The 24721-nt window shown below is 51.6% G+C and overlaps 2 protein-coding genes across 3 annotated transcripts; both read right to left on the bottom strand.

The window, feature by feature from the left end:
- Positions 1 to 145: 145 nt before the first annotated feature.
- On the bottom strand, positions 146 to 7794 carry ATXN7L2 (ataxin 7 like 2). 2 transcript variants are annotated; one of them, XM_045546722.1, is made up of 10 exons: positions 7625 to 7794; positions 5675 to 5740; positions 5187 to 5291; positions 4586 to 4796; positions 4003 to 4193; positions 3341 to 3423; positions 2709 to 2962; positions 1716 to 1914; positions 1452 to 1573; positions 146 to 942 (listed from the first exon to the last, which is right to left on the bottom strand). In XM_045546722.1, the coding sequence occupies exons 1-10, from the start codon at positions 7749 to 7751 to the stop codon at positions 219 to 221; spliced, it is 2082 nt and encodes a 693-aa protein (XP_045402678.1). In that variant the 5' UTR covers positions 7752 to 7794; the 3' UTR covers positions 146 to 218. The 2 variants fall into 2 exon arrangements, with proteins under 2 accessions (XP_045402678.1, XP_045402677.1); XM_045546721.1 differs by having other exon boundaries at positions 4003 to 4289; positions 7625 to 7758.
- Positions 7795 to 9545: 1751 nt separating this feature from the next.
- On the bottom strand, positions 9546 to 23999 carry SYPL2 (synaptophysin like 2). The gene is made up of 6 exons (XM_045546719.1): positions 23566 to 23999; positions 23334 to 23408; positions 16411 to 16535; positions 15178 to 15379; positions 14070 to 14261; positions 9546 to 12291 (listed from the first exon to the last, which is right to left on the bottom strand). The coding sequence occupies exons 1-6, from the start codon at positions 23617 to 23619 to the stop codon at positions 12145 to 12147; spliced, it is 795 nt and encodes a 264-aa protein (XP_045402675.1). The 5' UTR covers positions 23620 to 23999; the 3' UTR covers positions 9546 to 12144.
- Positions 24000 to 24721: the final 722 nt, after the last annotated feature.

Raw genomic sequence — 24721 nt, 5'->3', positions numbered from 1 at the left:
CTGACCTAAAAGGAGATAGTCCAAGAACTCTCTCAATCTCCCCTTTCTCCCCTTCCCTGCACAAACATCAACTTAGCACCTTCTCTGTGTCAGGTATGCACTGTGTACCCCACCCCCATCCATCTTCAGGGAGCTGGGCCGGTACCTTCAGTGTAGAGCACTTCTCCTCAAAGGCCAGGGCTGGGCCCGGCTTCTTGCGGCGCACAGAGCAGGCCACATCAGCCGGGGGCACCGGCCTGACAGTGCTTGGCCTTCACTGGCCGGCAGTAAGTGGCCAGGTTTTTCCGCTTCTTGGCTACCTCCTCCTCAGAGAGGCAGCTGGTCGGCAGGGCCTTGGCTGGGTGTCCAGCCACTGCCCGGTTCTCCAGCTGAGAAGCCTTGACCGGTGTGGGGGGCTGATGAGGGGAACCCCGACAGTCCAGGGGCCCTGCCCGCTTCACCCTTGGCCCCACTGTCCCGTTAAGCCCCATGCTCAGGGCTGTTTTAGTCTTGGCCGAGAGACCCCGGCAGCCAGAGGGTTTGCCTTTTCCAGTGGGCTCCAGGATGCAGGTCCGTTTGAAAGTGGTGGGGCCAGGGGATAACTTCCGCTTTCGAGAAGGGGCTTCCACCTCTGCCCCGTCCTTGGCTTTGGATGACTTGCTGGCCTTGGAAGGCGGCAGCTTGCTGAAGGACGGGGATGGCGTGTTGGCAGGCAGTGGTGAGGTGATAGCCTGGCTCCCACCCATGCACTCCGCCTGGCTGCAGGCGGCTGCCACACTGGGGGAGCCTGCAGGGTAGCTGGGGACAAGGCTGTCCTTGGTCGGGAGTGTGGAAGCTGGGCAGGCAAGTCTTGGGGGTGGGCCTGGAAGGCGGGGGCAGCTGCCCATAGAGGATGGGCTCAAGGGAGCAGATAAGGGGGAACTGACAAGATGGGATGGAGGTTCAGCGGCTGGTGGGATCTTCCTGTAGCAAAAAGAAAGCTCCGCTGTGACTGTGAAGCAAACAAGAGGCCCTCCCCCAAAACACACACTAATCTCTCTGCCCCACCTAGAAATGGCCCGCAGAGCCCTAGAGTTGCTGCCATCTGCTGGAAGATGCTGGAACTGAGGGTTAAGAAGAAGGCACAGGGATAGAAAGGAATGAACTACTAGTGTATATTAACTAGTAGGAAAACCCATTAAGAATCTCATTTCAAATCTTGGTTTGCGCATCCATTAACCCTCATTACCCAAAAGGTACTGGAAGTGATGGATAAGCATCTAGATTCATCCTCAGACCACCCATCCATGCCCTGCCTTAGCTGATCTCCTGGCTGCTAAGTTTTCCCACCTCCTCTTCATGCCACTCCCCATTTGGGGTCTTCCTGGAAAACTGCCAAGGCACACCTACGGAGATGTGTGAAGGATCAGGGCTTCTGAAACCCATGTGTGCCTGGGGCCTGGGAAGGGGAGTTCTGGGCCCGAGAGACTCACTTCCACATGTGTGAGCTGAGGTGCCGTTCCAGCATGGAGCTCAGTGCTGAACAGAACCGGTCCAGCCGGCGGCTAAACACGTAGCATCCTGGGCTCACCAGCCGGCTCCCAAAGGTACAGAACTGGAGGCAGAAGGAAGGTATATAGTTTGCAGGGCCTGAGGTGCAGGAGGGCATCTGCACACAGGTTCTGACCTCCTCCTCATAATGTGGGCCAGGAAGGCTGGGCCACCCCGCACCCCAGCCCCCTGCCCCAGGTCCTTACCGCCTGTGGCCGTGGGGGCCGGGTTGCATAATGGCAGTCAGGGGGGAGGTGGAGGTCGTCAGATGTCCCCTCCTCCTCACTCTCCTCACTGGAGGCCTGGGCCCCACCCCGGGGCAGGGGGAAAGGGAACAGGCCTGGGTCCCCATCACCACCACAGGGGCCTTCATCATCCAACTCACTCTCAGAGGAGGCCCGGGACCTGGAAGGGCCAAAGGGGATGTGAGGGTAATGTGACTGGTGTGGGGTCAGGGTAGGGGTGTCCCTGAACCCGGCAAGCTCAAAAAGCAGGGCACCAGGGCAGACACCCTGCCGGGCAATCGGAGGAAGAAGACAGAGGGAAAGACGGGAGGAAATGATACAGCTCACAGAGTAAGAGACAGAGAGACCACGGGCCACAGCTGCCAAGGGATTCTCTCCCCAGCCCCTTCACTTCCCAGCCCCTTCCTCCTCAGGGGGAAAATCTGCTCCAGATTCGCCTCGTCCAGAAAATCTTCCGAGTTTAACTGCACCCAGCTCTGGTCAGCCCAGTCAACTCTCTCAACCCCCTTCTTGCATCACATATTCCTGTGAGCCTGTCTGTGAGCTGAGCCTGTGTTTCGTGTCTGCCCCTCGTGTGACAGGCAGAGATGCGTGTGTGTCTCCTTCGGCAAGGCAGGCTCTCCCCGGGGTCCAGCGTAGCCTCTGCACACGAAGGGGCCATTGAATGAATACACAGTAGGACTACCTCACCCAGGACCGTGACCCTTGTGGCTCCCCAATTACAAGTTTTGGCCTGTTGGAGGCAGCTAGGAAAATGTCTGTATCCCAGGGATTGGATCTGGCACACTACAGAGAGGCGCACTTCCATACCACTGCCGAGCCCCAGGTATCCCCCCATGCTCAGGGCCGAGTGAGCACATCTTCCAGGATACTCTCTGAGCCTGTCTCCAGGGGTCCCTGATGGCTTAGGGGCCAAGCATCCCCAGGTCAAGTGGGGCTGGATCTTGCACGTACCTGGGCAGTGCACAGTATGGGTAGGTCTGCTTGACACGAGCAGAGAAGGTGCTGCTGGGAGCAGCCACCGCTGCCACAACCTGGACTGAGGACGGGAGCTCCTGGGAGGGGCGCTCGAGAGCTTGCTCCTTGCGCCCTGGGCTCTTGTCCTTGGGACACTCCCCTTTGCGGGAGTTGGCCTTCAGCTCTGCCACTAGCACGTCAAAGTCCTTGGCACGGCCCTGGACCTCCCGGCGCTGGTGTACTGAGTGGATCTAGAATACAGCAGGGTGGAGGGTTGGGGAGGGCAGTGAGCTGAGCAGGGGTGAGGGGGAGCAGTATGCTCTGGCCTGGGCAAGAGGAGAGAGACGGGGTGTGAATATGCCTGCGGGTGTGTTTGTGTGTCTTTGTTTCACTCCCCCACGGTGCCAAAACCCTCCTTTGGGGTGGGGGGATCTGGAAGCCATCCCCTGCCTATTGCTCCCACTTTGTGCCCACTGGAGGCAGCCTCCTCTCTCCTTCCCTGGTGTGAGCCTAACCCTTATCCCTCAAGCTGAATCTTCAATAACATCTAAATTCCTCTCCTCGCCCAGGGAAGGAGAGGGCAAGTCCTGTGCTGTCCACCCTCATTGTGCAGTGGGAGTGGGGGTTACCTTGCAAGTCAGCAGACGGGTACAGATCTTTTTGGTCTCTGGATTTATTACCCCACACTGCCTGTTGAGGTCGCACTCCTTTCCTGTGGGGAAAGCAGTTTCAATGAACCTCAAGGCCATTTCCAGGAGGCCAATGGAAGGATATAGCCTCCTCCTATCAAGGGACTGGGAAGAACTGGGACTAAGGCAGAAGTGCCTCCAGGCCGCAGGTCTGGGCACCTACATCCTCTGCTGGGCGTGAGAACAATCCCTATCCCCATTCCTATCCCAGACACTCATTTTGGCAACTTCAAGCCCAGAGTGGGGCAACACATATCAAGAAACAAAAGCAGCCACAGGCTTCTGAGATGCCAGAGAAACCAGCTGTGAGATGTGTCTGGTGCCCTGGATCTAGGTGAGAAAAGAGGTAAAGGTCAGCTACCCAAGGGGAGGAAGAACTTCATCTCCTGGGCATGGGCTTCCTTAGCCTCAATCAGGAGACCTGGGCTGCAGAGAAGCTTCCCGGGGAGCAAGCAGGTCAAGAGATGACAGGGGTTCCTGCACCCTGCCACCTATCATGGCCAGGCCCACCTCTTCCTGACCTCCCCATTGGGCCCGAGGACAAAGCAGCCCAAAGGAGTCCTCACTCTATCTTCCTGAGCCCCAAGACCACGACTACTCACGAGCCATCTTCCGGTGGGTTTTGGGGGGCAGCCTGGCCCCACCAGGCTCCTTTTCAGGAGGGCTGCCTTCGGTCCGGTGACTGGACCCCTCACTGGGGATTATCTTGATGCTCTCTCTGCCAGGAGGTTCTTTAGAAGGGGGAGCCACGGGGGTTTTTCCAAGGGAGTCCTTGGTGAGGCTGCCTGGCTGGCTGAGAAAAGCAGAGGGCGGGGCCACCCTGATTCCGTGTCCATCAGGCTTCGGGAGACTGGACATCTTCTCCAGATTCACCACAGGCACGAAAAGGCTACACATGGAGAGAGGGTGTTGGCTGGGGGGCGGGGAGGCTGGGCCTGGGGCCTGGACTCTAGCCCAGAGCCATCTCTTTCCCAGCCTTGGAACTTGGGTGGGCTCCAGCAGGAGTGTGGAATATGGGAAAAGGAGACCCCACCTTCCCTGGAATACATGGAAGGGAGCTGCAGATCGGGTGGCTGCCTCCTGCTGTGAACACTATCCCTCGACCCAGGGCTGCCTCCACTGGTGTCAACCCCTCCCTGGATTGGGGTCAAGGCCAGTCTTAGGGAGTATCCAGCCTCTCCTTACCAGAGGTTGTCCTTCTGGGTCTTCTCAGGAGGCTGGTGGCCACGGTTCCGGGACCCCTGGCCCTTCTCCCTGGAGGAGGTTTTGGTGGAACCTTGGGCCCTACAAGCTGGGCCCTGCCCATTCACTACATGGCATTTCTGAGAGCTGGCAGGGGCTGGAGGTGGGGGTGGGGCCCGGGCATAAAGCTTGCTGAGGGGCCCATGTCTTCTTTCTGTCACCAGGAGGTGGAAAGAGTAATCGAGGTGAGTGGTATCAACTGCCTCCTTATCCAACCTCCTAACCCTGCCCATAGACTCACATTAGAGAATCTGAGTTTCCATAGTTTAGACTGTAAATTTGCCTCTTTCCCATTTGAATTTGAGCCTTTAAGAGTCAAAATTCTAGACTGAGCTTCCTGAACCTCTTAACTCCACTGGATGCTAGAATTTTGTTCAAACAACAACCCTGACCCCCCACAATGCTCTGAAGCCACCCCCAGGACCTTCCTATGCCCAGCACCACCCTCCATTACCCCACATGACCTCCCAACTGACCCTGTCTTCAGAGCTCCATATTCCACCTCCCCCTGTCCCCTCTATCTCCTCCCTACGGTTCCCCTCACCGCAGTGCTTCTGGAAAGCTTGAGGCTTCACCACTTGGCTGCAGTGGTTACACACAACCAAATAGAAGTCGTCATGGGCAGGGCAGTGCCCGAAGATAGACATGTCTGCAATGACAGAAGCCTTTATCACTGGGGCCGGGATCCCATGGTTTCTCTGTTAAGATTAGAGAGGACTCCCATCCCACAACTCAGAAGGCACTTCACCTCCCAACTGATGTGATGGGCTTTATGCTGGATGCTCCCAGTTCCCAGAGTTCAATCTAAGCAGTCCCAAAGTATATATACTTTCAGGTGAGTGGGCAGTCACCTAGATTAGGATCTCCAACAACAGGTCACAGGAGCCAGGACAACAGGCTGACTCAGACCTATCAAAATGAGGATCCCCAGACCTGCTGCTTCAAGTAGCCACCTCCTTCTAGCATGTGATGGAAGAGGGGAGGGTCTCCTGTCTGCCCTGGGTCCCAGCCCTAATGTGTGTTAACTCCCACCTTCTTTAATGAGGGTCATGGCATCCAACTTCTTTGTGTTTTTGCTACTCTCCTCCAGCTCAGCCCCTAGAGGAGAAACATAGCTCAGAAGGACCACTCCCTTCCCAGAAGCCCCATCTCCTACCCAAGCAAGGCATGCAGCCTGGCAGTATGAAGCCCACAAGTTCCTGGTGCTGAGGACAACTTGGAGAACCTTTTAGTGGGTCATTCTCAAGTGCCCATTCTTCCTTCACCTGCTACCTTTAGAATGAGCTGGCCCCATTAAGAAGAATCCAGCACCTTTCTTATGGATTCTTCACTTCAAGGTGCAGTTCAGCGTTCCACTGCTGACTAGTTGGGTGATTGTGGTTAAATATCATCTCATTTCTGGGCCTACTTCCCCATTTAAAGGGGAAATAGTCCTTAACAAATTTTTCTGTAGATCCCTGAGACCCCTCTTAAGATTTCTCAGATGGGTCCTTTCTGCTACTCTGTGGCATCCCAAACACTCTCCCAGGTGTCCACACCATGAACTCAATTTTGCTCCACCTGGGTTACCACAGCATCATCAAAGTTACACCCAGCTTCTCAGGTCCTACACTGATAGGGCGGTCACAAAGCAGAGAAACTGCTGTCTTTTGGCCTTTTGGCATCTTCAAAATCTCCTTGGTCAGCCATGCAAGCCCCTCCCCTTCTTAGGGGGGCTTTGGGCAGGGGTTGCCCTTGTACCTCAGTTTCTGGATTAATGGCAAAAACATCTTAGCTGTGCAAAACAGCTCTTTCCCCATCCCCCTACCTTACTCCGCCCCCCTCCCTCCTCTACGCCCCCTCCCTGTCCCTTGGAAAAAAAATCAATTCTGAGTCACCAAACCCGTCTGACTCCATTTCCGGTTCTCATTGCACCCAGACCCTGACAATGGCCCCATCCTTGCCCACCCAGCATGGGGCAGTCCCAGGGTGGCTGGGCTCCCACTTAGGTCTGCTCTCTGATGCCCACTAACAGATAGGCCCCTTTCTAGGATGAGAAGATTGTTGACAGTCTTATATAATAACCAGATATGAGGGGTGGTGGGTTAGGCATGCAAGAGACAAGGGGCAGCTCCCACTCTTCCAAGTCCGTTAAATGCAATGTAGGGAATGATGTCAGATGTCTCAGAAGAGAACAAGTGTCATTAGAGACCCCTCCATGTGGTCTCCTCCTCCACCTCTTCTCACTTGAAAACTTCTTCAGGGGCGTGATGCCTGCTGTCACCCCCAAAGGCCACGAGGCCAGGTGTCCCCTGGGGCCAGGAGACAAAGATCAGAAGAAGGGGCTGTAGGCCCGCTCACTAAAGGCACTCAGGGGCCTAGAGAAGGTGGGAGTCAGAGGAGAAAGCCAAGAGGCAGGGCAAGAGGCTCAGGAAAGGACGGAGGGTTGAAGGCATGGATGGATGGACGGAGGATGGAGGGACAGAGGGAGGATAGATGGATGGACGGATGAACTAATGCAGAGGCGGCGGGGGTCTAAAAGCACTGCAGCCGGCAGGCAAACGCCAAAAAAGAGCAGGAGGTGTAGGGCAAAAGACGAAGGAACAAGGGGGGTGAGAAGGGGGGCACAGAAGTGGGGTGCGTGGGAAACACGTGGAGAGGACTGTAGCGGATGAGGAAAGCCAGAGGCAGGTGCAGGAGGGCGGGAGATGGAGACCAGCAGGCAAGAAGAAAAATAAAGGCAAGTATATGTGGGGGCAGATATTGGGCACTGGTAGAGGCAGAGGTGGGCAGGGTGGGCTGCGAGCGGTGAGCCGGCGCTAGGACCCGGAGGCGCGAAGGTGACGGAGCGGGCGGGCACTAGGACCCGGCGGGTCCTTTGTTTGGGGGGCCGGGGAGCCGGACGGCGGCTCCTGTCGGCTGCTCCCCTCAGCTGGCGGGGGCCCGGAAGGGGGGAGGGGAGATAGTGATGGGGTCCCTGGACTCTAGGGTGGCTTCACTCACCGTCGGCCGCGGGCAGGTCGGCCCGCTCCACCCACGAGCTCCAGCTCTGTCCCGCGAAGTCATCGAGACTCGGCACCCGCCGCTCCAGAGCGGCCATTGCTGCCGCCGCGCGTTCACGCACCGCCATCACCGCCACGGACGCGCGCCCGCCCCAGCGCCGCCGCCGCGCGGCCCCCTCCCTCCCGCCCCGCCGCGGGCACGCCTCCCCTCTCCCCCCTACCTTTCCAACCCACTCCTTGCGCAAGCGCAACACAGGTCGCTTTTCCCCCTCCCCCTCCCTCACGCATTGCCTTCTGGGAAATGTAGTATTAGAGAGGGCACTATTGCCTACTGAGCACGCAGCGAGAGCCCTTCCGAAATGCACAATTGCAGGGGGAAAAGAGAAGACCAAAGCCCCAGGATCTCCTCTTTTAACCCTTGTGCACACATTTTTGTGCTGCCAGTCTACTCTCCCGAGCTCACTGCACACGCACCCCAGCCCCAAACCTCTCTCTGCCCAGACGCCCCTCTAAGCCGTGCGTCCGCCAGCTGGCTGGCGCCCCTTCCCGGGCTGGCGGCCACGAAGCGACTCTGCTCCCCTGTAGATCGAATGGGGTAGGTGCAGGGAGGTGGGCGCTGTGAATCAGAAGGGCAAGGGGAGGGAGTCTGTAGGATGTGCTGAAGGACACAGGGGTTGGAGTGGGGGAGGGCCTCGGCTCCCGTGTCTTGCCTCCTCTGTGGGAAACCCACACTGCCCTGATGCAGAGCAGAGGGTTGGAGTGGCGTTGTCTGGGTTTGGGAGGACTTGGCTAAGCTGACCGAGATCACCTGTCAGGATGACAGAAGGCTATCTCCGAGCCAGAGCCAGCCAGCCCCGGAACTGGGGTGGCCCCGAGGCTGCTGGTGTTTGCAGCATGTTTGCTGATCGTCTCTCTCCTCCTGAGAACTGCGATCGATAGCCTGCACCGCCTCTTCCCAAACCCTGGCTGGATCCTGACTCCATCCATCACTTTGGCTCCTTTTTCTAATGAATATTTTCTCTGCTGGAAAGGCTGCTACCGAATCCTCGGCATAGGGAGATTGCTTATCAGATCTGTCATTTTCCTTGCTAAGGTCTGGAAAGTACCTTAATCAACCACCTCTTTCTTCTTCTCAGCTGATACCATTTCTTCCTACTGTCACACAATCAAGAGACAAAAGTCTGCCTCCTCCTTCCTCCCAATCACATCAGAAAAGAAATACTAATCCTTTTTTCCCTCCTCAATATCTCACACTTAACCCCATACTCATCCCTTTAGCGAAGGGGAAACCAAGTTTGGAAGCAAATAAGTCAAGGTCTATGACTTTAAGACCTTGGACTTTCTTCTTTTCATCCAGGGAAGGTTTAATTACTTCAAGGATAATCTCTGAGGGTAGAAACTCTTAACCTGAGAACCATAGATGATCCCTGGGAGGTCCAGGAACCTGGTGAAATTGAATGTAAAATTGTGCCCACGTGTATTTTTCTAGGGAATGTAAATGTAGTGTGAGACTGTCTGAAGGGGGATAGAGGTGCAAGTTTGTTCAGCAAGAACCTTATAGTTAAGAGAGCAAAGCATATGGTCCTTAACTCCCGACAGGAAGCTTGTTTGGGTCACAGATGGTAGGAGAGCAAATGGAAACAGCATTGTGGAAGCCACTAGCTCTCACCTTTTGAGTTTGCTCCAAATTTGCTAATGAGTCCCAGTTACTCTGGATTAATTGGGTGGATTAATAAGAGGAGATGTCACCAGACTGGGACCTGCCATGCCAGGAGATTGCTCAGCCGGGAGACTCTATTGTTTGGAGTACAGAGTGGAGAGGAATGGAATGATGTCTTTGTGGAAATGCTGATATTTGTCCAAGAACTTAAAGCAAGGGAGGGGAAGAGAAACAAAATCCCCAGAAGGGCTACAGTCTTGGCTCCTTCATGGCAAATACTCACTGCACTGTTTATTCAAATGTGTAATAACAAGCACCAGAAAACAACATGCAACATTCTCCCCCCACCCCTGATCTGCAATCCCAGAAGTAGGAAACTCATGACCATGATATTAGAGGGAACTCATGTCCAGGAAAGGTCCTAGGTGGGCACCCTGACAGGGTTAGAGTCTACTGGGGCAAAGGACAAATGCCCTGCTGTTGGCCTCCTGCAGTAGCTAGGAAACCAGACACCTTCTTCTACCTCAGGCCCCACTAGGCAAAGCAGTGATGCCAGCCCTGGTTGAAGGGGACATGAGTCCCATGAGGACAGCCCAGCCCTCTAGAGGTGAAGTGGCCTTTCCTCTTAGGGTGGCCATGGAGAGAGAGGCCATAGCCTAAATCAAGGCTCTTCTGGCCGAGAACAAGTCAGTCTCTTGAGGAGAAGGAGAAAGAGCCTTCTCTGCTCTAGAGAAAGTTCTGGGCTGGGAGTCCTTGGCAAGAGTGAATATACCTCCCTTTCCCTAGTTTTGGGGCCAGTTGCTAACTTCAGCCCTCAAATGAGAACAATCTACTCAGCACATTTCAAATAAATTATAAATAAAGACATAGAATCCAAACAAAGTTCCAGTAGAAGCTGCTCACAGACCCCCACAGGGGCTGGCCTGAAGACAAACGAAGGTCACCCCTTTGTTCTCTGTGTCTCTGGAGCCATAGGCAAAACTGTCCCCCTTGTTCTTGAGTAACCATGGGGACAGCTCAGGACAGAGAGAGAGTTTCAGACTTAGAAACACTCTCACCCTATCTCCTTTCTTCCCGCCTCAAATCCCTTCCCCCAAATCTAAAAAACAAAATGAAAAACTTAATTCTTTCACTGAAGGATTCTGGAGCATTTGGGGATATAAATCTCACACTTCCCCTGTCAAGTGGGGAAACTGACCCAAAGAGGAAATGATTGGCCTGGAGTCAAAGGTCCTGACCCCTGGGTACCCCAGGAATGCACATGTTATTATACTATGGATGGTGTTCAAGGAGGTGAGGAGGTTGAAGGGGTTAACTCAGTCCTGAGGAAAGATTGGCACAGGGCACAGTCACCTTTGGGATGCTAAGTGGGCCAGTTGGCACTAAATTGGAAAATGGCTAGATTCATACCTCTTCATCCTTCCCTGGGCAGCCCTATGGCCAGGGCAAATTGAGGTGTTTCCAGCTGGGTAGGAGGTGAACTGTCCTTACCCAGGGAGCACTGACTCTTAGGCCTTGGGGTCCAGAGAGGGACTGAAGGAGGTATCAGGAAGAGGAGACACACCAAAGACAAATATGGAACTGGGTCCCAAAGTGAAGAAGCACCAATAGCATCGGCCTGCCCTGGACTGGGGAGGGGATAGAGCCTGGGAGAAATGAGGACTCTGGGGAGGAATGGTAGGGCAAAGGGAGAGGGCACATCCTTTTGTGAAGATGAGAGGGGCAAATATGAATGAAGGATTAGAGAAGGAGCAGGAAAAGAAAATCGAGCAGGGAGTAAGGAAGAAATGGGCCCATCCATCCATCTATGTCCTGGGGCTCTGGGGCAGCTTAGCTTCATGAAGGTCCTTTGGGCCCTTAGAAAGCCCCTATCTGGCCCCACAAGAATAAAAGGAAGGCCTGGACAGACTTCAAAAAACATCTTGAATGCCTCAGACCTACGAGGCTGGGGAAGGGAGATGGACAGAGGGGTTGGGGTCAGGGGGGTGGGTCCTAGGCCCCACATCTTGTGTCCCGAGTGTGAGACCAAGCCCAAGAAGGACAGGGAGGAGAGTAGGAGGTTTCTAGCATAAGTAGAGTTTTTTAGAGTGTTGGTGGGAAGTACCCCAGCCTTGGGGGTGGGAGGACTGAAGGGATAGAAGAAACTGATTCTGCCTCAAGTTTGCAGGCTTTGGTTTCTTGAAGTTGCAACTCAGTTGCATCTGCTCCCGGCTGAGTCCAAGCCTCATCAGGACCCTCTAAAGGGCTGTTTTCTAGGCCAGTTGGGCACTGTCATTCACACATGATGGACCCTGTGGGCAAGCAGAGGCCAGAAAAGATAGTGGGAAGCACACTGAGCCCTGGGCTGACTGGAGTTCAAACACAGGGACTAGATGACAGCCACTGGGGAGGGGTCACCAAGCCACTGCTGGGGCTTCCACACAAGGGACCAGGGGGAAGGCTACCCATTGATTTCCCTTCCCCCCACCATTATTGAAGCTGGACAGGTTGATATAAAGGTAGCTGCTAGGAACCAGTCTCAGATCTCCAGTTGCCTGCTTCCAACCCTCACCTGCAGCACAGGCTGGTTCTCAAAGGCTGTGAGGGCACAAGTGAGACCCCAAGTCAGATGCCTGGGTCCAGGCAGTGGACAAGAAGCACTGAGTTCCTGCTATCCATGACTCCAGCAAGAAGAGGGATAGGAAGCCACTGGGAGGGCTGCCCAGGTTTCCAACAACTGACGCCTGTCCATCAGTGTCTCAAAGCTCAAAGCCCAGAATGACGGGGGAGGGGAATTGGACGAGGAGGAAGAGGGAGGTCCTGGAAGCCGGAGGTGGTTGAAGAGGTGCTGTCCAGTTCGGGAGTAGCCAGGTGGGGGCTGCTTACTGCTTTTCCACTGCTCCCTGCTCAGCTGCGCTCTCCTGGCTGGGACCCTGGCCCTGGTCCTGGCCCTGTCCATGCCATGGGGTCTCCTTGAACACAAACCAACAGTTCCCAGCCCACAGGAAGAAGTTGATAAAGCCGAAGAGCTGCAAAGACATCAGGGGAGTTTGTGAGAATAGTAAGGGGGACATCATGGGGATGGGGGCGGGGGGCGGGATTCCTGTGGTGGCAGTGCGGGGACAGGGAAGAAGCACAGAGGGCTAGAAAGACCAAAAGACAGATAACTGGATATAGAGGCAGGGTTCAAGGCCATCATCCATTAAGGGAATCCCTGGTGAAAGTGTCTAATTCTGTCCACAGCATGCACCCAAGATATAGCTTGGTCACTAGCGGAATCTGGCCTAGAGCGGAGCACCATGCAAATCATAGCAAGTAGCCAAGGGTCAGCGGGCAGCAGCGCTTCCCACAGCACAGGTGGGGCTGTGTTAGGAGCACCTTCTGCCAGGTGGGTGTGGCAGGAGCTGTCCAAGGTGCTCCTTCCCTAGGACCAGGGACCCAGCCAGGGCTATATTCAAATATTTATCCAAAATATTTTAAAACCTAACAGCAGGAAGTAGTTAGGGGAAAGTGTGCTGATGTCTCCAACTAACTTAGTAATGCATTAAAAACAAGATGAATACTATACTCGGCCATAAAAAAAAAAAAAAGGTGAACTAATACCTCTTGTATTAACCTGGATGGAACTGGAGACCATTCTTCTAAGCAAAGTATCACAAGAATGGAAAATCAAACACCACATGTACTCACCATTGAATTGGAACCAACTGAGCAACACTTATGTGCACATATGGAAATAACATTCATCAGAAATCCAGCAAGTGGAGGGAGAGGAGAGGATGTGTAAATTCACAATTAATGGGTACAATGTACACTATCTGGGTGATGGACACACTTATAACTTTGAATCAAATGGTACTAATGCAATTTATGTAACCAAAACATTTGTACCCTCATAATATTCTGAAATTAAAAAATATATAAATAAAAAAATGACAAAAAACCAAGATGGATTGATGGATGAAGAGGTGAATAGATATGTGATAAAGCAAGTCTAGTAAAATGTTAATGGCACAGTCTAGGTGGTAAGCATGTGGGTGTTCACCATAAAATTCTTTCAACTTTGCTGTACATATGAAAATTTTTACAATAAAATGTTGGAAGGAAAAACCCATCAGCAGGGTTATAGCAAGTTTCAGAAGGCTTCTTGGGATGCCAGCCATTGAACATTTTAGTTGTGGGCCTTGGGGAGGTCCAAGTCATTTTCAGAGCAGGGCTGAGGTGGCTGGGATGACAGGCGGCATTCAAGAAGCTCAAGGTCTCAGCTATTTACCAACTGATATGGATGTGTTTCAAGGTTCTAACAATTGGGATGGCCAAACGTATGCATACCAGTTGGGCCTGCCAGTGTCCCAAAGCCCCTTTCCAGTCTGGAGGACTAAGCAGCAGTGAGCCCCTTGTCCCTCACTCTGAGTCTGCTCCCAGCTTGGAGCTCAGCCACAGCCCCGTGCCCCACTTCATGAGTTCACACGTGCACACACACACAGTGTAGAGCAGGCAGGAAGAGCGGGAGGCAGCACATAGAGCATGCCTAGAGGTGGGGAGACAAGAAGGGAAATGGGAGGCAGAGTGCAGAAGGAGGAAGGAACAGGAGGCTAAATGGCTCTTGTCCCAGATGTCTTCTCAGGGTTGGCCAGGAGCCAGCAGCCAGCATCACGTGCAGGGTGGGCACCAGCTGCAGGTGCAGGGGATACCAGCTCTAGGGACACTCTCTCTGTTCCTCTCAGAACCTGCTGGCCAGGACAGGCCTGGGCAGCTGGGATAGTACTGCCCCCACCCCAGACCCCTTCAGTGGCTGCAGTCTCACCACGGAGATGTTGGCCAGTCCCATGGAGGGCGTGGCCCCGGCACTGCACACTGCATCCTCTCCGTGGCACACGGACATCGCTGCTGTCAGGCTGGATGGCCGTGTGGCCCCCTTGACATCAGTCAGGCCCTTGCCCCAGGCGGCTGCAGCTACCAGCCAGAAGAAGGTGAAGGAGACAGTCACACAGAAGTCCTGGGAGGAACAAAGGGATGGGAAGTACACTCAGAAAGGCCCAGTGAGTCCCCACTTCTTTTCCTCTTTTCCTCTTGCCCCAATGTAGAATACGGGCATCTCAGGACAGCCACCTCTTCACATCCTACCCAACACCTAGAGCCCAGGTCATCAGCGGAGTCAAGGGACCCAGATTGTCCTGAGGAATCTGTCAGGCTGCCCAGGCCCTCAGATCCAAGGTCAGGCAACAATGTACCAAATGTACCATGGCATCTGCTGGTCAGCCTCACCCCAAAACCCATTCACCCCAAGAGTGGGGCCGAAACTCCCAGCTTTTCTTTTGGTCACCATTGCTCAGCTATAAGTAGTGGCAGAGGGCAGACTACAGAAGGCAAATGGGGTCCCCTAAGGCACCCCTCCCACATTGCATGCCTGGAATAGGGAGAGACTAAAGAAGAAAAATATTAATAATACCGAAGACTTACTGAGGCTAAACTGTGTACCAGATACTTTTTTTTATAAAGACAGGCAAGAAGATTCAGCCAAGATGTACCAGATATTTTACATGTATTCTCATTTTATCACCAAAAAAAAAAACCTATAAAGCAGGTATTATTTTATCTGCATTTTATAGTTGAAGCAACTGATTTAGAGAGGTTGAGTACCTTGTCTGAGATCACACAGCTAGTAAGGGATAGTGCTGGGATCTGAAACCAGGCTGTCTTACTCCAGAGCCTGCTTCTTTATGCTGCTATTGTGCCTCCTGTGAGCAGGAGCAAGCAACAGGGGGCTGATAGAAGCAGAGGTTTCATATTTCCCTGTGTCAGGGACCCAGGAAAGCCACCATGTATGTCCTCCCCTCCAGCTCTGACCTCAGTCCCCTAATAAATATCTCCTCAGTTTCTCTGCACGATTCCTTCCGGCCATGCTCACTCACCACCAGTGGGAAGCGCTTGTTCTCCGTGTAGAGGTTGTGGAAGCGCAGATAGAGGACCAGGGCAGCCATGGTATAGAAGAAGGAAAAGATGCCAAGGGTCACAAAGAACTCAGCAGGGGCAGAGAAGTCCCCCATAAGGTGCATGGTCTTCGAAGTGGAGTCATCGTCACAGAGGGGCATCTCATACGGGATCCGGTGCAACCTGGAGGTGGCAGGGGAGGACATCCTGAGCTCAAGCAGTCCTCTTTCTCCCTGCCGCAGAAGTAGTCCTGTGCTAGTTCTCACCCTGAGACTCTTACAGAACCAAGAAAGGGGTGGGTCATGTAGGAATGAATATTTTTGCAGGGAGCCTTGCAGTCAAGAAAGGAACTTTCCAGAGATTCCAGTCAAACCCTCAGCCACCACCCCACACTCATCCACCCTGCCCAGACATGTATTTCCAAGTATCTCTGGGGCCCTTTAGGGCACCACACAATATATGTAGTTCTTCTATTTTGGGCAGCCAAACCACCAGGCAGATCAGCTTCATCCCACCCCTGGAAAGCAGAGGCCTACAGTGGCCAAGTTAAGGCTGGAATCACCCACTCTCAGGCCTTATTTAGGCTCTCCAATGAGACTGTATTGGATAAAATAATGAGAAAAACCACAGCCTATCACGTACAAGAGACAGTTAATCTAACTTAGGTGCTGATACCAGAAATTTCTGAAAAGCTAAACCCTACTCCTTTCTTCTCTAAACATTTAAGCTTCCCACTCCCTAAGCTCCCAAATACCCAGAAAAGAGTATTCTTTTCTACCTCCCGGTCAAGGTGTGCCTCCTTGTATTCTGGTGGCACCAGGTGAGCATCCCACATCAACTCTTTACTTGCTTACCTTCAAGGCAGAGAGGAGGCTGCTGAGGGTCAGAGAGCCCTGCCCAACTTGCCCAAACCCTTGTACACCTCCATCCCAAACTGCATGGATTCTTTCTGTCCAAGCTGATGTGACCTGCTCTTGCTTGTCTATGGACTAGAACATTATTATAACAATGATCTGTGCTTCCCTTATGTTTTTCTCTGGTCAGTGTGTCTGAAATTGCTAAAGAATAGACAGGACCCAAGTCTTATCATTCTATTTGAATCTGGAGTGGCACACAACAAATGGTCTTTAGGTTTCTGGAGGAGAAAGGGACCAAGCAGGTCCTGCCCATCCAGTGAGAGAGGCTGTGCCCGGTCAGGACCGATTCAGGCTCACCTGAAGGGATAGCCGAACGAAACAATGATGGAGCTCACGTCCTTGGCTTCGTTGTTGCAGCGAACCAGGGCTCCTGTCTCCCCGCTGTAGGAGCCGCAGGACCCGAAGGCGAAAATAGCAAAGAGCTGAGAGAGAGTGAAGCCTCTTTGAGAGTCAGAAGGCCTCAACTGGCCAAGGTAACGAACCACCCCCTGACTTTCGGCAGGTGCAGATATTGAGGGTGGGAGTCAGAGGGAGTCAGGATTCCCTTTAATCAAGTTCCTCCTGGGCAGAGACCCATGGTTTCCATTTGTCTTCCAGCTTCAGGGTGCTGTGTTCATTGCACAGCGTGCTGAACTAAATAGCCAAATGAATAAGGCTGACTTTGAGTGGTGTCTGAGAGGGAGGGAGATGAAGAGACAGAAAATAAACAGGGCATGACCTTGGGGACCACAGGTAGCCTCCTTAAGATGATGACTAACACCAAACCTCTGCAATTCAGGCTTTTGAAAACTTCTAGCTCAAAGCTAGACTTGAATTTCCTCCCCAAGGAAGAGGAACCCTCAGAAATAGATTCCCCTGCACCAATCTAGATCAGGCATGTCTGGAATACCTTTCATTTCTCCTTGATCTACTCATCTGATCTTGTTTCCTTGTTGCTAACTTCCAGTGGTTTCCTGCCTCTGTGGAGGTATAGCTGGAGGGGACAACTTCCACCAACAAAGAGCCATGCTGCTGTCCCATAGCACTGCCAGCCAAATTCCTCTTCCCCCAAAGGCACATTTCCTTCCAGCAGTAGTGCTGGCTGGGCCGATGATGACAGTCCTGGCTAGAGCCCAGAGAAAAGTGCCCTCCACTTCCCTTATCAATCTCTACTCTTTCCCCACTGGTGTTTCCCTTTGTCATCTGTTGATACTGCCATTTTTCAGTGTTAAGGACCAGAGGCATTTCAGATAGCTTGAATTGTTTTCTTCTCCACCTTTCATCACATTTTACGACACCTCTTGTCTTGAGTAAAATAAAATTTCCTCATCCTGTGATTTTCAAATTTCTTTCTGGGAAACATGCTTTAGTTAGAAAAGGAGGCGAGAAATTGGAAACTCTTATCCTCCCACATCATCTGCTCAGGCCCAGTTTCCTGTGCACTTACCTTTGGCTTATACACAATATAATCATTCTTGTTAAGCAGCGAGCTGATTCTGTTAATTGTTCATTTTCTGTATGTTTCTCTGTGACTCAGTGTCTTGGACATCAAGCACCTAGAAGACAGCTAATCTACACCCCAGTCCTGCATCCAGAGTCTAGAACAGAGTTGTATGCACTTTATTTTGCTAATGCTTGTTAGTGTTATGGACTGAAAAGGGACTTGGATGAGGAATCTGGAACTCTTGGTTCGAGTCCTGGCCCTGTCACTAGTTAGCCAGGTGAGCTCTGATAAGTCACTCTCCTCTCTGAGTCTCAGTTTCCTCATCTGTATAATGAGGGGTTTGGAGTAGATAATCTGGAGGCCTTTTCCAGCTCTGGAATTCTCCCACTCTCTGAGGGTAGCACTATCAGTGTGCCCTTGGCCAGGCTTGGGCCAACAGCTGTGCTCTGCCCCTGGGAGGTGTCCAGCGCCACTGCCCCGCCTTGCATCGCCTGGCCTGGCAGGTCTCCATGCTGGAGCCATTGACCTCTCTCTAAAGGTCATAATGGGCACCTCTCTGTTTCCAGGAGTTTTATTCCAGACCAATAAGAATTGTCTCCATTTTTAAAGACATCCAGGAAAGAAGACAGTATAATGCCTCCGATACCTACATGACCTTCTCACTTGAATTAAATTATGGAGGCTGTTAGAACCCCGTCTGCTCACCTCTTGACAGAGCTGGAGAGAAGTCACTGGAATCCTCTGCATCATTACGCATTACGTACTCAAAGTTGTCTCACTGGCCTAACTGTGGAACTTCTCCAGCTTTTCCTCACAGGAATTCTCTAATCTTTCGTTGGCTCTGTGGCTCTCTGATTCCTCTCAGAAGTTTCTTTATTCCTCTCAGCTTCTGGTGCCCAGAACTGGACACAATTAGGGTGTCACATTGTAGGAAGGGCAGCACAGTTGGATATATTTTTACCTATTGGCAGTTAGTCAGTGAATGGCTCCTTGTAGGTCCCCTAAGAAAGTAAGTACTCATAACTTGGGGCAGTGAATGGTCAGTTATGGTGCCTTGTTTTCAGCAGCACTCTATGACAGGCACTCCTGAACATGTACAAGAAAGATGACATGTATTGAGCATCTGCTATGTCCCAGGCACTGTTCTGAGCACAACTGTTTAACAGTGAACAAAAGAGAAAAAAATCTCTGTCCTCACAGAGCTCATACTCTAGAGTTGCACTATCCAAAATAGTAGCCACTAGCCAAGCATGGCTATTTAAATTTAAATTCATAAAAATTAAATTAAATTAAAAATTCAGTTCAGGCATGCTAGCCAGATTTCAAGTGCTAGATAGCCGCATGTAGCTAGCAGGTACTATAGTAGCACAGATTATAGAACTTTTCCATCATCACCAAAAGTTCTGCTACGTCTAAATGTTGGTCCTGAGGTTCTGACAATCCCAAATCCGGACTTCTGATGCCTCAGAAGACAAAGTATGCCCGTAATAACTTTAGTATTAACTTTTTTCTTCTATTCTGATTATTTTAAAGTCAGGAATCTCTAAACATCTTACATAAATAATAATTATTTATTTACCAGATTATATGTTTAAATCTGAACACTACACAGCCAGTTGGTGCCAGATAACAGTTTGCTATGAAAAGTGCAAAATGGGAAAATCTGAGGGGAATTGTACAGATTCACAGAGCCGCAGAACAAAAGAGATCTCAGAGATTATCAAGCCCAATGGTCTCATTTCACAGAGATGGAAACTGAGCCCCAAAAGATGACGTGACTTTCCCAAAGTCACATTTAGCTAATATGAGAGCCAGACTTAGAATTCACATCTCCTGATTCCCTGTCCAGTATTCTTTCCTCTTCATTCATTCATTAATTCAACACTTTCTTTTTCTTTTTAGAGACAAGGTCTCACTCTGTCACCCAGGCTGGAGTGTAGTGGCATGATCATAGCTCACTCCAGCCTCAAACTCCTGGGCTCAAGCAATCCTCCCACCTCAGCCTCCCAAAGTGCTAGGATTACAGGTGTGAGCCACCATGCCTGGGCATCTCTTATTCAGCATCTACCTTGTGCCAGGTGTTGGAGATATGAAGATGAATAATACTTGGCTCTTGCTCTCAAGAATTCACATCAAGAAAGGAGTGTCATATTAACACAAACAAACAAATAACAAAAACAAAACCCTGTATCACAGAGTTATTAAGGCTAAAGAAGAGATCTCTACCATGTGCACTGAGGATCACAAGGAGGGAGGAAGTGGCTCTGTGCTCTCAGGTGCAGGAGCAGAGAAAGATACCCTCTCCTCCCCACTTCCATGGCCCCTAACTCTCCCCCTTTCTGCACCAGATTTGCTTTCTTCCCTAACTCTACCAGGTGACTGAGCCACAGGGAAGACAGGGAAAGAACTGAGACCACCCCTGTTACCAAGTACAAGGCTCTGAGATGAGCAAAGCGGTCATAAAGAACAGCAGCCAAGGCAAGATAGAGGTCCTGAGGCAAAAGGAGTTCTAGAGTTCTATTGCCACCCAGCCTTCTTCCTCTTGGACCTGCATTGCCTGAGACAGCAATGGTCATACTCTGCCCTCTACCTATTCCTCCTCCTGCCTCTGCATCTCTTTCGCAAAGATGTCAGAATAATCTCCCCCATTTAAGGATGAAGCTCCACTTTGGTGCTGCCTTGCTCACTGGTGATAATCTTGTGTCAGTCCTAAGAACATTAACATCACCAGTTAGTGCAAAGCTTAAGGAAGATAAGTTCTCTCCCCAGATCCTACTCCCACAATTATCTCTTTGGTTTTATGGACTCTAGTGGTGTTCAGATTCCCTACACTTATTGAGATAATTTATTTTCATTACAAAGACTTCAGATGCAAATAAGTGACTCTGGTGCCCCAAAGGTGAATTATTAATCAGAGGCACACCCAGTTAAAGGTAATATGACTTATTTATAAGCAAATGAGAACAGTGACTAAGTCTCTCAGAGATTTTTTTGTACCTTACCATCAAACTGAGGATTTGACAGTGACATTTGAATAATCCCACCAAAGGACAAGTCTTGCTGGATAGTCTGCCTAAAGGGGGAAAGTCAGGGGAAAAGGGAGGCTCAGGAACAGGAACGAAGGGAACCAACACTTACTGAATACCTCCTGGAGTGCCAGGCTCACTGTGGTCTTCCAGAGTGTTCTAGCTTTACAGATATTACCTCCTAGAATCCTCCCAGTGAGCCTGTAAAATAGGTCTTACCCTCATTTACAGATAAGGAAACTGAGGCCCATAAAGATTTCATCACTTACCCAAGGTTCCAGGGCTAGAAAGCAGAGGGGACTGAATTTAAATCAAGGCCCCTCTAACCTCAAAGTTTGTCTTTTTCTTGTTTGAAAAACTGGTTTTGCAACAATTGGTCTATGTCCAGGTTATTTGGCTAGCTTAGTATAGACTCAGTGAGATTCCAGAATTGGAATTGAGGTGAGATTAGTTAATTTCTCAATTTTAAAAAGACACTCTAAGCTAAGCTCCTGACTAATAAAAGAATAACATTACTTTCTTTTCACAAGGATTCCAGTAAAACCTTTGCTTTTTGGTAATAATGACAACAAAAGCTTTCAATTACCATTACAGTAACTGCAAGGTTTATTTATTTTTTTCCTTCTCCAGTCAGGAGCATTTGATCCCTCCAAGCAGAAAATGAGTGAAATGGCATTTCCACTGTCATTCCTGGTGCTGGTGCCTGTGTACTTTTATACTACCTCATCTGCAGAGCTTCAAAGCAAGTGAAAGCCATGTCCTGAATTCAGGCTACCTAGGAAGGCAGTAAAAGCAAATCATATCTCCTTATGATGCTACCCTGTGAATGAAGGTCAAATTCAGAGTCTAGCACAGGCCCCAGGGATGTGAGAGAAAGGGATCTCCATTTTGCATAACTCCATTTCTAAGAGGTTAAGGATCATAAAAGTCAAAAACAGGTCTTAATTCTTAGGGCATCAGTGCTGACCCTGGAAGGAGACCAGATCATTTCCTAGGCATTGCTTTGTGCAGCCTTAACAGAAATGTTGTTGGTAGTGGTGGGGGTGAGGGGAGTGGAGGAAAGGATAGCACAATCGAAGAAGGAAGCTTTTCAGAATCCCCCCAGGGAAGATGAATCTATCGTCTAAGAACCCCATTGTTGCCCTCATCCCTTGACAGCTTGTCTCAAATTCCATTAGAACCACCTGTCTAGTTTAATGATAAAATTGGTCTCTTACATTTCAGGTTCTGCTCCTCTGGATGGCTCATAATGGCTCTCCTAGTTTTGGATGCCCATCACTCAGAGCCTTAATATCATTCTCATATGTCCCCCTCTGGTACTTGAGTGGTGGGTCAGAACAGGGAAGTCGCCAGAGATGAAAGAGTTCAGTCAGGAGTTGGTCCAACTGCTCTTGAGGCAGTAGGGAAAGTGGAAAGTCCCCATCAGGTCCCAGAGTTTGCACTTGAGACCTCCCAGACTGGACTGATAATCCCAAATGCACTATTGCCCCTGAATTCCATTTGATTCTCATCCAAACCACGATTTAGGAATTGGTGACACAATGCTCATTCCTGTCTCCAGTGAGTTCAAAGCCCTTTAGAACTCAATCCTTCTCAGTATTAATGGTAACATTCCCTAGCTGAATTATGGGCTGAGAGCACATTAACTGAGTTATCCACTGGTATGTGGATTGTCTAATTTAAAATCTCTTCTGCAGTGGTACGCTAAATGCCCCCAACAAGTCTTTATGACTTGAGAAGGTGACTACAACTGTCCACATTCCTAATTTACACCCAGTAGGCCTTGGGTACTGAAGAACAGAGAGCACACCAATGTCTCAAAGTATCAGTGAAGCTAGGAGATGGTATTTCCACTAGACCATAACAGGGGAAACTGAGGACCTAGGCAAGTGATTTTTTTCAAGGCCACAAGGTAAGTCTAACGTAGGGCCATATTCTAGCATGCCAACCCATTTAGAGCATAAGGAGGCCCTAGGGATGGTCTGATCAACATCTGACTAAATAACTGAAGTCCAGACAAGTGACTTGCCCAAGGTGACACAGCTGGAAAAGGCAGGTCCAGCTTTGGAACCCAGTCCCCCAGCTTCCTAGACCAGTGCCCTATCTTATTCTACATGCCACATCTTAGCCATGCTGTGGTTTTTATACTGTCTTAATTTTTTTCTTTTCTGTAATCCTAGAGCCATAAGCTACGTTCATTCATTCGTCCGTTCCCTCACTTATTTACAGGTACCCAGATTACTCCAGTGACCCCAACAAGGAACTGCGAGTTGGGAGCCTATCCCCTCAGTCTACCACCCCCGGGATCATCCAGGTGCTCGTGGGTTTGGGGGCAGGATGGTTTCCATCGCCTGCCTTCTCCCCTCCTTTGCCCTCCGCAGCTTTCTTCTTGGTGTACAGCGGACCTAGTCCCCCTCGTCCTCCACCCCCCTCCTGCCACCAAGTAGTGTGGTATGTGCAGGATCAGAGTTCTGGAAAGGTTACACCCGGGTCCTCTCGCCCTGGTGAAATGTGAGCACCCTGGGCAAAGGCTCCTTGCACATAGAAGGACCGAATCCGGGACTCCACATGCCTCGCTCCTCACCCTCCTGCCACCAAGCCCAGAGAAGCAGCCCCAGCCCGCCCCTCCCCCGCCCACCTGTCGCCGCCCCCCACCCTTCCGCCATGGCCCGGTCACTGCACCTCCCCAGCCCCCACTCTGGCCACATTACTTCGGGTCAGCGTCACAGCCCAGGTTCCAGAAATAGCCCGAGGCTGGGACTGCGACTCACCCACTGGAGAACTTTGATGAAGCCCAGCGGCTCCTCCAGCCGCCGCCAGCGCAGCCCCACGAGCAGGCGGTCCACCTGCGGAGACAGGGCCGGCCGGGGTCAGGGCGGTGGGAACCGCGGGAAAGCCCTGGTCCCCTTTCTCCCGCTCGCACCCGGGCCAGGTCGCGGAATGAGGGTCAGGCCCGACACCTAGAGGGGGCGGTGAGAGACCCAGTGGGCCCACAGGGGATACCTGCTGGCGCGGCGACTTGTCCGCAGTTTGGCCGGAGTTCTCCGTCGAGGACATGCTGGCTCAGCGGGGCTGGGGCGCAGCGCCGGGGCTCGGCTGTCGCGCCGAGAGGCGGCAGAAACTGGGGTCGCGTGGGGGGCTGCTGGCCCGCGGCAGGGAGAGCGAGCGGAGCCGGAGCGCGGGCGGCCGTCGGCGGGCCGGGATCCAGGCTGGTCGCGTGGGTCTCGGGGGCGCCGCTGCTCGCGCTCGCCGAGGCTGTGGCCGCCGCTGTGCCCCTCCGGCCGCAGAAAGCCCCCGAGTCCGATTCAAACTTCTGTCAAACTCGCAAACGAACTCGGCAGCCGAGTCACGTGGCGCGCGCTCGCGAACCCTTCTCCCGCCCCCTTCGCCGCCTTTGCTCCGCTCGCTGGGCGCCTTAAAGGGACCTGTGGCCTCTGTGGCCGGTTCGGCCGCGAGGGGGCTCAGGTTCATTGCCAAAGCCTCTAGGGCCAGTCCCTGCCGGAACACCCCGGCAGCTCCAACCCCACCGCGAAAGTCGGCCGCGCTGGGACGCACGGGCTCCTCCTTGCCTTTCCCTGTTTTCCTGGATTCGGAGCTGCTCTGCGCCGTTTTTTCTCTCCTCTTCCATACCATAATACTCAGAACTTAAAAGATTTTCCTAAGACATTATCAGGGCTAAAATAAAGTTCTAAACCTTACGGTTAACATACGCTTGCTTCCAAGGTCTTCACAAGCCGGTACAGACGAAAGGGCAAGAGAATATAAACTGCTCACTTTTTATTCTGTCTAGGTAGGTATTGTTTTAATATTTTAACAACAAAAGACATTTGTGTGTTAGTGATTTAAAAGTTATCAATCTTTCAAAAGTATAAACTTCATGTCCTTTAAAATGGTCGTCACCATTTAAATGAGTGAAATTAAATCTTTGAGGAATGGGGGGGACGCAAAGAATGTAGTTTGTAATGGAAAGTTGACGTTGTCGCATTTTGGTGACTTTAAATCGTTCTCTAATTTTCGAAGTGTTTGGTAGGAGTGAGCAGTCGTGAATATTATACATTCGGTTTATGGGGAACGTAAATGTAAGTAAGTAGTGAAAGGTTAAGTGATTTGTGCAAGGACACTGAGCCAGTGCGCCACGGCCTGGAGTAGAGAACCGGTC

Source organism: Lemur catta, chromosome 3 (assembly GCF_020740605.2).
Source record: "Lemur catta isolate mLemCat1 chromosome 3, mLemCat1.pri, whole genome shotgun sequence".
Classification (NCBI taxonomy): Eukaryota; Metazoa; Chordata; class Mammalia; order Primates; family Lemuridae; genus Lemur; species Lemur catta.
This window is presented reverse-complemented; position numbering and strand designations above follow the sequence as displayed.

Bases quoted from the DNA above. Each gene is read 5' to 3' on its own strand.
- ATXN7L2 (XM_045546721.1), bottom strand. From the start codon at position 7,751: ATGGCGGTGCGTGAACGCGCGGCGGCAGCAATGGCCGCTCTGGAGCGG. The intron at 4,797-5,186 runs GTGAGGGGAACC...TCCTGGTGACAG, and splicing joins AGCTTTCCAGAAGCACTGCG to AAAGAAGACATGGGCCCCTC. The intron at 2,963-3,340 runs GTAACCCCCACT...GCTGTATTCTAG, and splicing joins CCCGTCTGCTGACTTGCAAG to ATCCACTCAGTACACCAGCG.
- SYPL2 (XM_045546719.1), bottom strand. From the start codon at position 23,619: ATGTCCTCGACGGAGAACTCCGGCCAAACTGCGGACAAGTCGCCGCGC. The intron at 23,409-23,565 runs GTATCCCCTGTG...CTGTCTCCGCAG, and splicing joins ACAAGTCGCCGCGCCAGCAG to GTGGACCGCCTGCTCGTGGG. The intron at 12,292-14,069 runs GTGAGACTGCAG...ATGTCTTTGCAG, and splicing joins GACTGGCCAACATCTCCGTG to CTCTTCGGCTTTATCAACTT.